The 15,535-nt window shown below is 46.3% G+C and overlaps 1 protein-coding gene across 1 annotated transcript in view; it reads right to left on the reverse strand.

The window, feature by feature from the left end:
* Positions 1–1,154: 1,154 nt before the first annotated feature.
* MPP1 (MAGUK p55 scaffold protein 1) overlaps positions 1,155–15,535 on the reverse strand; it is a 33,946-nt gene continuing 19,565 nt past the window's right edge. The window contains exons 4-12 of the mRNA XM_081897427.1: positions 15,305–15,390; positions 14,261–14,329; positions 8,566–8,762; positions 7,308–7,414; positions 6,794–6,874; positions 5,944–6,024; positions 4,860–5,062; positions 3,982–4,056; positions 1,155–2,456 (exon numbers count right to left, since the gene is read on the reverse strand). Of these exons, the coding sequence (XP_081753553.1) occupies positions 2,280–2,456; positions 3,982–4,056; positions 4,860–5,062; positions 5,944–6,024; positions 6,794–6,874; positions 7,308–7,414; positions 8,566–8,762; positions 14,261–14,329; positions 15,305–15,390 (1,076 nt within the window). The 3' untranslated portion in view covers positions 1,155–2,279. The remainder of the gene's footprint in view (positions 2,457–3,981; positions 4,057–4,859; positions 5,063–5,943; positions 6,025–6,793; positions 6,875–7,307; positions 7,415–8,565; positions 8,763–14,260; positions 14,330–15,304; positions 15,391–15,535) is intronic.

Consider the following 15,535-nt stretch of genomic DNA (forward strand, 5'->3'; position numbering starts at 1 on the left):
CGCGTTGCCTGGGGACTCTCCTTTGCTCAGCGCTTCCCAGTGGAAAGGTGACGGTGGTTTCCCAGCACTTGAGGCTTCGTTTGGCTGCTGGTTGACTAAAATCCCTTATTTTGGTGGCTGGTGCCTTATTTTCGAGGCTGCTGGTCCCTTATTTTCAAATCTGTAAGTTGACAGCTATGTTCCCAAGGCAGGATTTCCCAGGCTTGCTTTGAGGTCCTGCTGCCTAAATATTTGGATGCCAGCTCATGCCACCACATCTTTGGATCTGAGTCAGGAGGTGGTCTAGAAAGAGCTTGATGCTAAGGGAAATTGCTGTATTGTTTTGTTTGGGCCAAGGTGCCACACTTAAAACTATAGCCACCAGAGGATATGCCACATAAACAAGCTTTGGGCACAGTGTTTCTACTGCTGCTTCTGCCAGCTTAACCTTCGATAAGTTGTCTTTGTGCCCTCATCCTGCACCAACAGTTTACACAGGCAGCGATCAAAGAACTTGCTAAAAATATTCACTCGGAAGAGAGGATGAAACAGCCTAGCAAATCAACTGGCAAATAATAGGCCTTTTCTAGGTCCCAGGAATAGCAGCCTAGTGTACCTTGCCCTTCTGATGAAAAGAGCTTAATGTTGGTAGAGGATAATGCTCTTCAAGACATCCTCAAAGGAGTGATGCAGGCTCTCCAAATCTGCTTACCCGCTGCAACCAAAGCAAATGCAGATGCCTCTGTGCCCAACATTGGAGGAGGGGAAGTAGAGTTTAGAAAACAGGAATCACTGAGCCCCAATCTATAGGTATGTCTGCCAGAGAAGCCCATTTTTCACAATGTGGTAGAAATAGTAAAAAGGGAAAGAGTAAAAAGGGTTCAGTGGACAGGCTGTAAGTCCCACTTGTGGCTGCTTTAATTGCTGGCACAATTGCTCCAAGGGATGGAGATTTAATGCATCAGAAGCTGGCTCTCTAGCCTGCCTCGGTACCATACATTTGTCTCCTAGGAGCAATGGTGGTTGGCTGTTGTGAGTGCCCATGCCAGTCCAATGGGGAATACCGCCAGCTGCAGGTGGGCAGCTTTTAAATTGGCACGTTTTTTGGTCCTCGTGGGTAAGTATCGTCTTCTGCCATCTGGGGAGTAGTGGGGTAATAACAAACACAAGTCCTGCAATATTTCAACACTTTATTGCTGCTTGATTTCCCTGTAATGGACTCAACCAAAGGTCCCTATTGCACATCTTTTGGGTCTTTTTGGTATCCTCAAAGGTATGAGGTTTAAATGCAGGTCAAGCTTACACCCCTACACCCTTAACCGCGAGTTACATATCTCAATCTTGTTTTAGACATGGACAGTTAGTTGAATAACAACCTCCCACAAAGGTTGTGCTTGCAGGTGGAGGTGGAATGAACTTGCTCTGTTAATCGTTTTTGATAAGGCAAATATGGGAGGGAGGGCAGTTATTTTGCATATAACAAGTGAGCCACCCTAATACGTGAGAAATGTGCCATGAGCAATTTCTTTACAGAGCACAACATGCAGGTGCTGAGAGTCTTGAGTTATTTCCTGTTCCCTCCTTGTGTCATGAGCTGCCAGTTAAAACTTAATAGCATCTACTCTGGCTCCCAAAAGTGTGTTATTCACAACTGTACTGATTCTGAGCATGAACAGTTGGACAAGTACAAGTCTGTAGAGAGACAATGGTCCACATGTCTGGGGAAGGAGATACTGATCACTAACTGCCTGATCACCCTACAGTGGGTGACAGCAGATGTGTAAAATTCAAGAAGCATCCACTCAGAAGATTAGTGTGCAATATGTGGGGAGCTTGAAGGAGCAGTGGTGTATTACAGTAAGGAAATCTCACTTGACAAGATCTAAAGAAATTAGGGTTCTAAAACAGGTGGCACTGTTCAGTTTAAAACACGGCTCAGCCTACATCTTAGCATTCACATCATATGGCTTTCACACCAGAAGGTGCTCTTAATATCACTCCTGAAAACATCTTAATGGTTTTGGATAGGGGTTTTCCTCCTTATGTGCCAACATTTGTATGTGTGGGCTACCCTGTGCTAAGCACAAGCCATGCACATACTCTTCTGAGGGTGTTTGCAGCTGGAAGGATGGGGCTCTTGCCCTGGCAGTAACAGAGCAACAGCTGCCCTGAGGAATGGGGACAGGACGAGGGGGTTGTGCATTGGACAAAGCACAGAGCAGGCAAATGGGTGACCCTCTTTGTCCTCAACTTGCTGTAATGAGGGCAGGCAGAGGGGATCTGGGAGTTACCAGGCCAGCTCAGTACACCCAAGACACAGGAACCCACTGGGGAGAGTTGCAAGCGCGCTCAAAGGCCGCCTGGAGTTGCTCAAGGCTCTCGTCAACACCATTGTTCACCAGCGACAGGTCGAAGTAGTGAGCATATCTGCTCCGGATGGCCTCTGAATCTTTCTGAAGCTGCAGCAAAGTATCCGACTGCAAAGGAAGAGGAATTGTTCGCAGTTAGTGACATCGGGTAGACAGTCTAGCTGAAGCGGCTCTGTACACTTTGCAGGGTTTCTCAGTTCAGCATGCAACGGCCTTGATGCAGCCTAGAACTTTGCTAAACTGCTTGCAAAATGGCTAGGCTGCATGTATGTGTTGGTGGTTCTTGAAATGTGCCAATTAATCCTGGGTGGCCTTAGTGATATAATTCCCATGGTCCACTCATTAGCTCTATGCATTTCAATTCATGTGTACAAACACCAGACCTCTCAGCACTTAGGATCTTTTAATACTAATCAGCACACCCACACCCCGTGCATTCTTTACTGGGTCAAATCACGGACACAAAATCCCCCTCTGCAAGAATCCAAGCAGGCACCAGGTTAGGGGTAGGCAACCTGTAACTTTCTAGATAATTGAGTCCAACCCCACCTACAGTATGGCCTGTGGACAGGAATAAGACAATCTGTAATCAACAAGAGCTGGAGGGCACCAGGCTGGCTGCTAGGTTATCTGGTGATCCCTAACAATTTTGGTGGTGTAAGCAACACAACTTGCTCTAAATCAAAGGAGCTGCATGGCAGAATGGGTGGATAAAGAGATTAAACCCACTCTACCGAAAGTTGCATCTTAAGGGAAAAGAGAACTTGGCTTCATTAAACTGCTCTCTGGCAAGAGGTATGGAAGAAAGGTTAAGACAGTGGGCGTCGGCCCCCGCCCTCTTGTTTGGTCCAATGCGCCCATTTGGGGGGAAGTTGTCATTGTGTTCTGCTAAGGAATCATGCCCCAAAATCTACTGCTACATGCAGGCACTCCATAAAGGTAAAGGGACACCTGACCATGATGTCCAGTCGTGGCTGACTCGGGTTGCGGCACTCATCTCGCTTTATTGGCCGAGGGAGCTGGCATACAGCTCCGGGTCATGTGGCCAGCATGACTAAGCCGCTTCTGGCAAACCAGAGCAGCACACGGAAACGCCGTTTACCTTCCTGCCGGATCGGTACCTATTTATCTACTTGCACTTTGATGTGCTTTCGAACTGCTAGGTTGGCAGGAGCAGGGGCCGAGCAATGGGAGCTCACCCCGTCACGGGGATTCGAACCACCAACCTTCTGACCGACAAGTCCTAGGCTCTGTGGTTTAACCCACAGCGCCACCTGCGTCCCGCAGGCACTCCATAGTAGAGGCTTAAGTGTGACTTATCTAAAGGCACACAGTCGTACCTTGGAAGTCAAACAGAATCCATTCCAGAAATCCGTTTGACTTCTAAAATATTCAGAAACCAAAGCATGGCTTCTGAATGGCTGCAGGAAGCTCCTGCAGCCAATTGGAAGCCCCGGCAGATGTTCGACTTCCAAAAACAGTTCGCAAACCGGAACAGTCACTTCTGGGTTTGCAGCATTCAGGAGCCAAAATGCTCGAGAACTAAGCTGTTCAAAAACCAAGGTACAACTGTACTACGAGGGTGGAGCATAAGGAGATGTCATGCATCTAATGTAACACTGACACCTCTTACCTGATCTGCCTTGTCCGTGGGAGCGATGAACACAATGAAGGGTGAGAACTCAGCTGTGTGGATGATCTTCAGTGTCTGGGGGGAAAGAAAAGAGCCATTGGGGCATAGTTCCTACAAAGCTAAAAGGCTGCATACCCACACGCCTCCCTGCCTGCCTGAATGACAAGCCTGTCCAGGATGCTGCAGACTTGCGTTACCTCATTTTAGGGCAAGATGCTCCTGTAGCACCTTTTCCTTTCAGTTTTGTTCTTCAAGAAAAAGGGGAACACACTCACTAAAGCATCTAAAATGCAACTACAGTTCCCATCTGACTTAAGAGACAAAGCTAGCACAGTACCCCCCCCCCCCGTTTCAAGCCACTCTGAATACACGGTGCGAATGTGTCCAAAAAAAGTGATGCAAGGAAATCAGCAGTCCTTGCACTTCAGTAAACATGTGCACAACTCTGACTTTTGCATTGTTCATTCGCCGATGCCAGATTCTCGAGGAGTTTAAATACACGTGTCTCTTTAGCACTTTCTCCTGGGCTCAGCGGGCAGAGGAGAGGCTAAAACAAGCTGCTGTTCACTTACCAACCCCCTTCCCTTTGATCCTACTCCCATTCCCTTCCTGCGCACCTTCAGCATAGAACATTTTGTGGCTAATATTGCCCTCTCCTCCACCTCTGGCTCCTAAGCTCTTGTCCCTTTACAAAGGTTTGCAACAAGCTAAACTGTGGAGCAGGGTGAGCAGGGCTAAGTAGCTGGGGATGTTGAGAGATGGAGGGGGTTCAACAACACCTGGAGGACCACACGTTCCCCATCCCGAAGCTAAAGGTATAAAGGTGCTCCCAGAACGCTTCATATATTTTTTTCAAGCAGCAAGCTGCACTTTCCTACCTGTGGCTCAATGTCCAGAATAGCAATTTTGTCCTGCTCGTGAATCTTGTGCACAGTCTCAAATTTGGTGCCGAACATATTGCCCTGGTAACTCCCAAACTCCAGGAACTCGTTGGCAGAGATGTCTTTTGTCATCTCCTCCGTGGTGACAAAGTGGTAGTCTTTCCCATCCACCTCGTTCTTCTTCTGAGGGCGGGTGGTATCTGCAGAAGAAGGGGCACAGAGAGACATGGGAGCTGGGCTGCTGCAAGGAGATAGCAAATCTGCCTACAGGTCCAGTTTGAGTTATTTGGGAGCTTGGGGAAGGAAGAACACAGCTGGAATTCGTTACAATCTCAAGTGGAGGAGGAAGAACAGAGTGCATTAGTCATCAGAGGACCTTCTCCACATGTTGGAAAGTGCTGACATGAGAACCAGCCTTCTCAGTGGTAGCCCCCGTTTTTGGAATGCTCTCCCCAGGGAAACACACTGGGCACCAGACTAAAACACTTTTATTCACTAGGCTTTTCACTGTTAATTTAGAGAGTTGTGTGTTATGGGTGTGGGGGGGATGTTTTAATGCTCATCTTTCAGTGGGGTAGACAGAGGTCCTTTTAAAAATATTATTGAATGAGCATGTTTAGGCGTAGTGTTTTATTAAATCTGCTCTGGAGAGTCCTCTAATGCTTTGAAGCAGGTTTGGACAGAAAAGAGAAGAGGGGAAAGTTACATTATGCAAGAGGAGGTCTGCTACATTAGCAGCACAGTAGCACTGAATACGGCCCAATGTCTTCTATACCACATGCTACTTTGGTGACACACTGCAACCGAAAGAAACATGCAATGGAGCCAGTCTGGTGTTATAGTTAAAGTGCTGGACATAAGCCTGGGAGACCAGGGTTCAAATTCCCACTTGGCCACGATGCTCTCTGGGTGACCTTGGGCCAGTCCTAAATTCTCAGCCTACAGAGCTGTTGTGAGGATAATATGAAGAGGGGAAAGGAGCACATATGCTAACTTACAAGTCTAGGAAGAAGCTGGGACAGAGGCTAAGCAATGCTAAATAAATGCCACAGCGGAAAATTTTGCGTTCTGGGTGACTTACATGGAATGGGGTATCCAAACTTCTCTGGGTTCTTGCTGAGCAGGGTGTTCTTAATGTGGCTTCGGCCAACTCCACTGGCCCCTGGCCCAAGAAAGGGAGAGAAACAATAAAAGGAAAATGATGCTCCAGCTCCGTTTTCTCATAACCGAAGAACTTCCACTTACATCAGGGAAAGGGCACATCACAATGTAATGTCAAAGTCGGCCTCTTTTGCCCTCTCTCTAAGGATGAATAGTTTTGTTTGGTCTGCATATTTTTAAGTGAGCTGGATCAGAATGCTATTATCCATCATATTTTGTGATACCCCACCCCAAAATACTACCAAAGTGTGTAATTTGTGTTTGTGCACATGTGCATGTGCATAATGTGTTAAGGAATGTGTACATTGAGATAATTCTTAATTATGAGTAATCACAAAATACATAGTTAAATGAACCTTTTCATACCCTTCTTTATGTCAAGATCATTTGCAGAAATGGGACAGAGCAGTTATAGATGCACTCATTAAAAACTGACAAAGTGCAGACATAGACCAGACACAGACCAATTCATCCATTCCCTACACTTATCTGACAATCTTAAACCTAAAGCACTGACCAGCTTTAACCAGAATATAAATGATTTTTATCTAGCCTCTGATTTCCGCACTCCACAATCCTTCTTTGTCCATTCACTTTACCACCTCTACTCAGAGTAGAACTAGCATTGGGTTGAAATCTATTGGCTGCTGGAGTGGGGCTGGCTATAAAAAGCCACAGCACATATAGCTGTGACTACGTGCTGCATATTTCATTTATTCCTTTATCATTTAGAGACAAGTCAGTACTCTGTGGGTTGCACTGTGTCATACCTATAAGCACCAGTGTCTTCCGCTTGAAAGCTGGCAGCCTCACCACCTCCTCATAGGACACCACATCCAATTGATCAAAAACTAGGAGAGAGAGAGACAGAAAATAAGATCCTTCACTGAGCCCCAAAGGTCCCCACACCCTGTCAACCACCTGACATCACAATGACATCAGGAGATGAACGCCAGGACTTCAAAGCACCATGCAGGGCCTGCAAATATCTTTGAAGCACCACGGCTCAACAGGCTTGAACAATGGGTGGTGACTTGAAGCCTGCCTTCTGCATGGATCTTTCCCCTGAGGAACTCTTGACGAACAGCTGCATCACTCCCTGCCCTGCACCAGACATCTCATATGGTGCATGTGGTTTGGGGGAAACAGCCTCCCAGGCTCAATTAACACCTGTGCTGGGTCAAATTTGACTAGAAGCTCCCAACCCCTGGTTTCACCCTGAAGGCAGGGAAAAAAGGAATGTGGGACAACAGTGGAAGAGGAGGGAGACAAGGAGGTGCTCACTTGAGCTGTGCTTTGCCAGGTACTTGTCTTTGCATTTCTTCTTCTTTCCGAAAGGGCTACAGCTTTGGGTTCCGCTGGAGTTGCCCTGGGGCATGCTTGCAACGCGCCTGCAGGAAAGGGGAAAAGGTATATTGTAGTAAGAAGAAAGTGGCAATAAAATCAGGCCCCCTCTTTTCTTTTCCCTGACCAAAACCTGGGAGCAGTGCTTCAAACTGATGGCTTAATCAAGGCAATGATCTCTCTCCTTCAAAGTGTTTGTAGGGGGGGGGGAGAAGAACAACAAGTTTGAGGACTTTCTATGGCAGATGTGGGGAAACTTTGGCACTTCAGATGTTGCTGAATGATGGTGATGACGATTACCTCATTTAATTTCTATACTGCCCTTCATCCAAAGATCACAGGGTAGTTCACAACATAAAGATACAGATTCCATAATAAAATTAAAACAAAAGAAACCAATAATCACCATGCCACAAACAAATTTAAAAGACCACGGAATGTTTAATCAGCTGAAGGCCTGGTTACAGAAAAATGTTTTCACTGGTGCCTAAACATATGGAATGAATGTGCCAGGCAAGCCTCCCCAGGGAGAGCATTCAACAAACAGGAAGAACTACAACTCCCATTAGTCCAAGCAAGCAAAGGCCAAGGGTGATGAGAGTTGAAATTCAGCAACATCTGGAGGGAAAAAGGTTCCCCACATCTGTTCTGTAGAATTGAGGCATGAGGCATGGATCTTCAGGAACATCAAAAGGCAAGTGTAATGATTCATAGGTCAAAATGAGGACGCATTGGTTGCCTCAAACATTTGAGGTCTTGTTTTGGCCTTTGGAGCACGTTAGCTCTTCTGAAGCCAACAAATCTATAGCATTATTTCTGTCTCTGAGATTTGCAGCACACTCTGCTAAATCGAAGACAGGCTTTACCAACAACTGGAAAGGGGTGGAATTAAGAGCTTTGAATACTCATGAAAAGAGAAGGCAAGGAACCCAAATGCCAATATGAAGATGCTGCAGGCCACTGGTCTTTGTATAGTGGGTCACAACAGTAGCACTACCACCAAGCAAAAAATATGAGGAAAAAAGTAGGTCCCCCAGTGCATGTTTGGATTAAAAGTGGGTCCCGGGTCAGAAAAGGTTGAAGATGCCTGCTGTCGGCAACACCAGAGATCCTATCACAAGATGGGAGGAACCTGAAGAGATCCAGCCAGGAACCTGGAAGGGAGGAGCACTAGGCAGGCATCATCCAAAGGACATACCACTCCTGTAGCTCCAGGGAAGGGATGAGTCCTGCGGATCCATTGGAGGAGCCCTCTACCCGGCCCTGCCACCAATTGCTGTCATCCTTGTTGATGATCTCAATGATGTCTCCTGTTTGGAACTTCAGCCCAGCTTCTTTGCAAGGAATCAGGCTGTCCTTCCCGGGGTCATAGTCAAACTGGGCTTTCATGAACATCTGTAGTGAGAGAGAGAGAACTAGAGCTCAAGATTAAAGTCAGGAAATACCCTTCAACTTGCAGGAGGTAGCACTACTTAGGCAGGCAAGGGGTTAAACTGGATGCAAGAAGGACTGGAATGTAGGGCAGTCAAAATTTTAATAATTGTTTATAAGTCTGTCTACAGTAAATGATGATGATGATGATGATGATGATGTTACTGATCTGCAATACAGCCATTGCTTATTCCATTGTAAAGAGAAAGCTGCTGCCAAATAGATGGGCAGCTTATTATCTGAAGTTAGAAGGATACACAGCTGACCTCTTAAGTCTTAAGACTTCCCTTGTGAAACATGAAATACATGCTGGGGTGAACAAGGACTATTGTGTTTAACTGCTTAGCCGGAACAGGAAAAAACCGTGTATTAAAGCCTCCCTATATGGGCTAAAATTGTAAAACGAAAAACAAGAACATCAGCATTTGCCGAGAGCAATTTGTCGTTTCAGAAGCAAAACATGAGTCCACTTGGCCTAAATGCCTATTCTTGGATACCTTCAAAAGGTTTTGTTTTTGTTTTTGCTTGAAAGGACATACTTCATGGGCTACGTTGTTGCAGGATTTTCAGGAACTTCCTTAATACAGCTAAACCCTGGATTAAACACAAATTCCACAACTATAGGCTCAAATGACGAAAGTTCATTCCAATTAATATCGTTGGGGATTGCTCTTTATGCATCATCATGATCTCACATTGCATGTACACCAGCACATGCCACATTCCCTCAAAACCCTGGTTTGCAAACCCACCACAAACTATAGTTTTCAATGGCTGTGGTTCTGTTAGGGCAAGCATTGTGGCTTGTCAGACAGAACAACCCTCCTCTATTCCCCCTGGGCACTGCTCAGGATTTCAGGGGTTGGGTTTGGCGGAGGGCAGGGCTCCATGGAAGGAGAAGAGGGAAGGAAGCCCCACTGCACAAGTTGAATTCTGTGCATAGTACCTGGTTCATATGGTAACCTCTGTTTGAGTGGGCCAAGGCCTGCAGCATTAATAGTTGTAACATAAACTGTGGTTGGTACTGGAAAGCGAGGGAGGAAAGTCCTCCAGAGAAGGGAGGAGGAAAAGTAAAAGAATGATTATGCAAGCTTATGCCCCACTCCTGAATGTATTTAACCAAGGTTGAGAGATTTGCAATGTCAGGACTGCACTTGGAGTCTTGTCTCTGTGCCAATATGTGCCTTCTCTATTCCAGCACCCAGGACCCTTTTTCAGCCAGAACTCACTCAGTTCCGACACCTCTCAGGTAGGTGCCATTGCCATTATAAGAGAACAAGGGAGGCATACATGCTGAGTTCTAGCACCTCTTTTCCTAGAAAAACAGCACTGCCAGGACCGGAATTCCATTCTCTTTCAAACTCCTCCCCGCCCCCCTTCTCATGTTACCTTTACACTTTAGGAAACACAGAAAGCTGCCAGGTTAGACACTTTGTCCATCTGTGTTTCTTTCAAAGCAAGCAAGCAAACAAAAGGGACTGCAGAAAGGGATGGAGGGATCCAGGTTGGGACTGTGGCCGGGGTGTTTCCAGGTAAAAATTGCTCACTGTAATCAGCTACCTAGCACATCTTTTAAAACTGAGATACCAGGGATAAAGCCTGGGAAAGTACCAGTACATGCTCACAGAGCTACAGTTCCTCCTCAGGCTTCCTTCAGTGCATGGGCAGGTGAGAACCCTTGGACCTCACAGTGCAGAGGGGACCCAGGCTGCAATCTCCACACCAGCCCAACACCTCTCTTTACTCTCTTTACTCTTTAGTCTCATTTGCTGCTTTGGCCTCTTCCCCACCATCCTTTGTCCTGGCCATCTCATGTAGAGTGAAGGTTGCCAACTGCACCTCTTAACAGCTACAGAGCAAGAGGACATTAAGGAAGGAGCATTTCTCTCAGCACTGGGTCACCATGCGTAAGAAAAGCTTCCCCTGCAGAGTTTCTGCTTTCCCGGCAATAGTTAAATAGGCTAGGAAGGGCGGAGGGAAGTGAGAGAGAAAATGCATTTTGTGGGCTTGGGAGTGGATGGGAAACATATTGTGAAATCCCAGAAACCAGCATCAGCGCCGCAGAGGGTTCAGCAGTGGCTAGAGGGTGGGGCTTTAGCTGCTTGAGTACTAACTTCCCCTTCCCTACGAGTAGGAAGAGTAGAAGTGCACAAATGACTCCAGAATCATCTTTCTGCATGTGACCCTGCTGCCCAAAAACTCTGTTTGCCTTCTAGAGCCTTGCTGTGGAGCCCCCTGTCAGAAGAGATATGGAAAGTGGGCATCCAAACAGGATATTTTCAGAGGTGCTGTCCGAGATTTGGAACAGCCTTCCAAGAGAAATCTGCCTGGCCCCATCACTGCTCACTGTAAGGTGGGCAGCAGAGTAAGTTTTATTCTGGTAGTCTTCCATTTCATGCAGAGCATTAAGTCCCAATGATCAACAGGTCATCCACAATGGGGGGGGGGATTTGTTCCCTGCTGGCTACATAAGGCCCAGCACTCAAAGATCGGAGACCACAATAAGTATATGTGATGACCACTGCATGCATTTTTTCCTAGTGTAAACTACCTTTAATATTTTGAGAGGCACGGAACAGATTTTGATAATGGATAGATGAGCAACAATATACAGATGCAGAATGTCTAATTTGTACAAATTATTTTCCCAGATGCAGAAATTCAGTTTGTTCTTTTCGTTTTCTTTTGCTTAAAATGTGGGTTCTATTGGTGCAGAATTTGACTATTATTTTTAAAACAAAGAATATACCACTGTTGCCATATGGATGTAATTAATGAGGAATGAGCACTAAAAATAGGACAGCAGTCTAATTGCCTCAGATTAGACAAACTCAGAAGGAGAGGAGAAAAGAGACTGGCTGGATGTTCTGCAGCTGTTGGAATTCACACGAGGGCTACTGAAATAATTGTGCTGCATCAAGTGGGCACAAAAATGGCAAAATAGAGACACATTCTAGAACCCACCCACCCCTCAAAAAACTGAATTGGTGTAGAGAAAGAATTTCCTGGCATCTTATAACAGATTTATTGGAGAATTTAATATGGCATAATAAAATACTCTTTAAAGTATAAATGTGCCACAAGTCTCCTATTTTTGCCACTGGTTTTTGCTGTAACAAAGGAACGCAGCTACCCCGACCCTCGGAAATTAACAGCCTGGGGAGGAAAACAGCAGCCCAACAACTTCAGGCATCTGCATTGCCTTAGCAACAGAAGCACAGCACAGGCCTCTATGTTGTCTTGGTAACAGCTGCACAGCCTCAACAGTACCATGAGTGGGCTGATTTCTTCAGGAAAAGCTTGACCAATCCCACATCCCATACAGTGTCAGCAGGTGACAAAACAGCATGGAAGAGTGGAGAAGATCCCGCTTTGGAGGGCAACTGATAGGCAACCATACCTGAGCACAAAAGTAACAGGCACCCAAACACACACACTCTCTCACACACAGAAGGCCATAAGCCTGCTATTTCCTGTTTGGCACAGCAAAAGAGGATGACTTGGGAACTGTCTGGCTATCTATATTACCATGACTAGGCAAATTATGGGTGACTATACCTTTCTGCAGCTTTAAGCCAGGGGTTGACAATGCGGTTTTTGGACTACAACTCCCATCATGGTCAATAGTCAGGGGAGATGAAATTCAGCAACACCTGGAAGGCACCATCTTGGCTATCCAAAGCAGGTGTGGGGAACCTCAGGCCTAGAGGCCAAATCCGACCCTCCAACCTCTGTCTGCCCCTAGGGACTCTTCCCAGGCACACCTCTCATCGGCCTTGCTCCACACCTTGAGTGTTTTTGACTGGGTGAAAGAAGTCCATCAATAATGCCTCTTGCTTGCTTGTGTACAAAGCACCCTACAGGGAATATGTACATCAGTTGCCTTGGCCGCTTTTGCCTCTTGCTGTACCCACCATGACATCAGGTGACACTTTCTCCTTTGCCTGCACAGTTCAGTGTCAGGCAAAGGCACCGAGGTTTGTAGCCAACACCAACCAGTCTTTACCTGTCCAGCACCAGATGTAACAGATGACACCAGGATTAAGGCAGGTGGGTGCAGCTTGGGAGGAAATTGGGTGATAGATCAATTATTTTCCATACACATACCAAATTCCCCCTTTCAAGCAATCTTAGGCCCTACATTTAAAGCACTATTATTGCACTTTAAACAACCATGGCTTCCTCCCCCCCCCCCATCCCAGGATCCAGGGAACTGTAGTTTGTTAAGAGCGTTGAGAGTTGTTAGGAGATCTCTATTCCAACAACTCCCAGAGTTCCTTGGGAAGAGGGATAGATTGTTAAACCACTCTGAGAATGTAGCTCTTTGAGAGGAACAGGGGTCTCCCAACAACTCTCAGCATCCTTAACACACTACATTTGGGACTCACAGCTGTCCATGGAGGTGCAGGTTAATTCTGTGTCCAGGGCAGCTGTCTACCAGCTCCATCTGGTATGCAGGCTGACATCTGGTATGCCTGCAGACTTTCTCACCAGTGGTGCATGCTCTGGTTATCTCCTGCTTGGACTACTGCAATGAGCTCTATGTGGAGCTACCTTTGAAGGTGACCTGGAAACTACAACTAATCCTGAATGCGGCAGCTAGACTGGTGACTGGGGGCGGCCGCCGAGACCACATAACACCGGTCCTGAAAGATCTACATTGGCACCCAGTATGTTTCCAAGCACAATTCAAAGTGTTGGTGCTAACCTTTAAAGCCCTAAATGGCCTCGGCCCAGTATACCTGAAAGAGCGTCTCCACCCCCATCATTCTGCCCGGACACTGAGGTCCAGCTCCAAGGGCCTTCTGGTGGTTCCCTTACTATGAGAAGCAAAGTTACAGGGAAACAGGCAGAGGGCCTTCTGGGTAGCGGCTCCCACCCTGTGGAATGCCCCCCCCCATCAGATGTCAAAGGAATAAACAACTATCTGATGTTTAGAAGACAGCTGAAGGCAGCCCTGTTTAGGGAAGTTTTTTTAATGACTGATGTTTTAATGTATTTTTAATCTCCTGTTAGAAGCCACCCAGAGTGGCTAGGGAAACCCAGCCAGATGGATGGCGTATAAGTAATAAATCATCATCATCATCATCATCATCACCACAGTACGGAGGATTCTTTAGGGGAAGCCATAAACTGTTTGAAGTGGCATCACAGAGCTTTGAATGTATGGTGTGAATGTGGCCCTAAGTGTGTGGTGATAATCAAAGGATTAGGATAAGGGTGGTGGAGACTGCATAGGATTCCCAACGGCCAGGCACAGATCCTGACACCACATCCTTCTTTCTCCCACTCCATGATTAGGCAAAAGCAGAATGAGGGGGGGAAACGTACAAATATGCACCTGTTTTACATACCAGCTGCGGAATTCATCTTTCCGCAATGCAGAGTTTTGGCTTAGAGGCACAGAATTTAAGCTCATGCAACCAACCTACTGCTTTGAAGGTGGAAGTACTACCACCTACCTGGAGGGCAGGAATGCGGCTTTGCTGGTTGGGAATGACCTTTAGGGAAATGGTTCCCTTAGTTTCTTTCTGATGGACAAAGGAAAAGGAGAGAATCAACCTCTGCTAAATCAACCACACAAGGCAGATCACAACCTCTTCTTGCATAGCTCAGGGCTCCTGCAGTTGCAACCTGTCTCCTAAAACTGAGAAAAGCTGCACCAGCTAAAGTTCTCTCTTCAGTGCAACCGTGAAAAGCATAAGAGACAGAGAGATGGTGCTTCCTTGATAGTACTTCTAGTTTTCCCATCTTAAATTTCTATACTTAGCTTTCAGTGCAGAAATGCCCGAGCTCTCTGTGCCCACAGAGAAGAGGTGTACAACCTCTGACACTCCCCATGCTTGTTGGACTACAACTACTTATATCAGCCCAGAGGTTTCTAATAAATAAATAAATCTAATAAATAAATAAATAAAACTTCCATAACCGTGATCATTATCATCAATTATGTACTGCCTGTTGCCAAACTAGGCTTCTAAGCAGTTTACAAAGTATAAAAACCAGTTACACAAACATTAAAAGATAAACATCCACAGGTACACAACAAAACAAAACAAATCCCATTAAAACAAGACAGTAATTAATCATCCCTGGTCACTGGTCAAACTGGATGGGAGTTTCAAGTCCAATAACACCCAGAGGGCCACAAGCTGCCCATCTCTGCAGTAAAGAATCAGGGCTACTGGCGGCTTTTGGTTTCTCCAGGATATTTCAATCGAGCCTGCTTCTGGCTCTCATATGAGCCCAGTCCTTTTCTACACCTTGCTGATTTCAAGGCAAAGTCAAGAGACGCTCCCAGCAAGAACACTTTAACTTCCTGCTGGTTTTTCCTGAGCTAGGAGAAATGATAAAACAAAGAGGTGTGGGGGTGGAACCTAAGGTCCACCGGCTCCTACAGATTGGAATAATTCATGCTCAATTATCTTTTAAAAGGTCAGAAAGAATCACAGCAGGTTGCTGCTCCTGAAAGAGAAAACTCAGGTCCCTCCATCCCTGGTACCTACCAGTATCTTCTGCAACTGGTCTACAGAATGGTTGGCGACACTCTTCCCATTGATCTCTAGGATCTCATCCCCCACATGAAGGGAGCCTGGCAGAGTAGGAGACATGAACCTCATGAAGCAAGGCAGGGCCAACAGCAAGAGACAAGAGTCTTAATCAGTAGCTAGAGAGGACAACAGCTACTGATAAACAGGCACCACACTGGTAACTCCTGGGACTAGATTGTAGTAAAA

Source organism: Podarcis melisellensis, assembly GCF_964234715.1.
Source record: "Podarcis melisellensis genome assembly, chromosome: Z".
NCBI lineage: Eukaryota > Metazoa > Chordata > Lepidosauria > Squamata > Lacertidae > Podarcis > Podarcis melisellensis.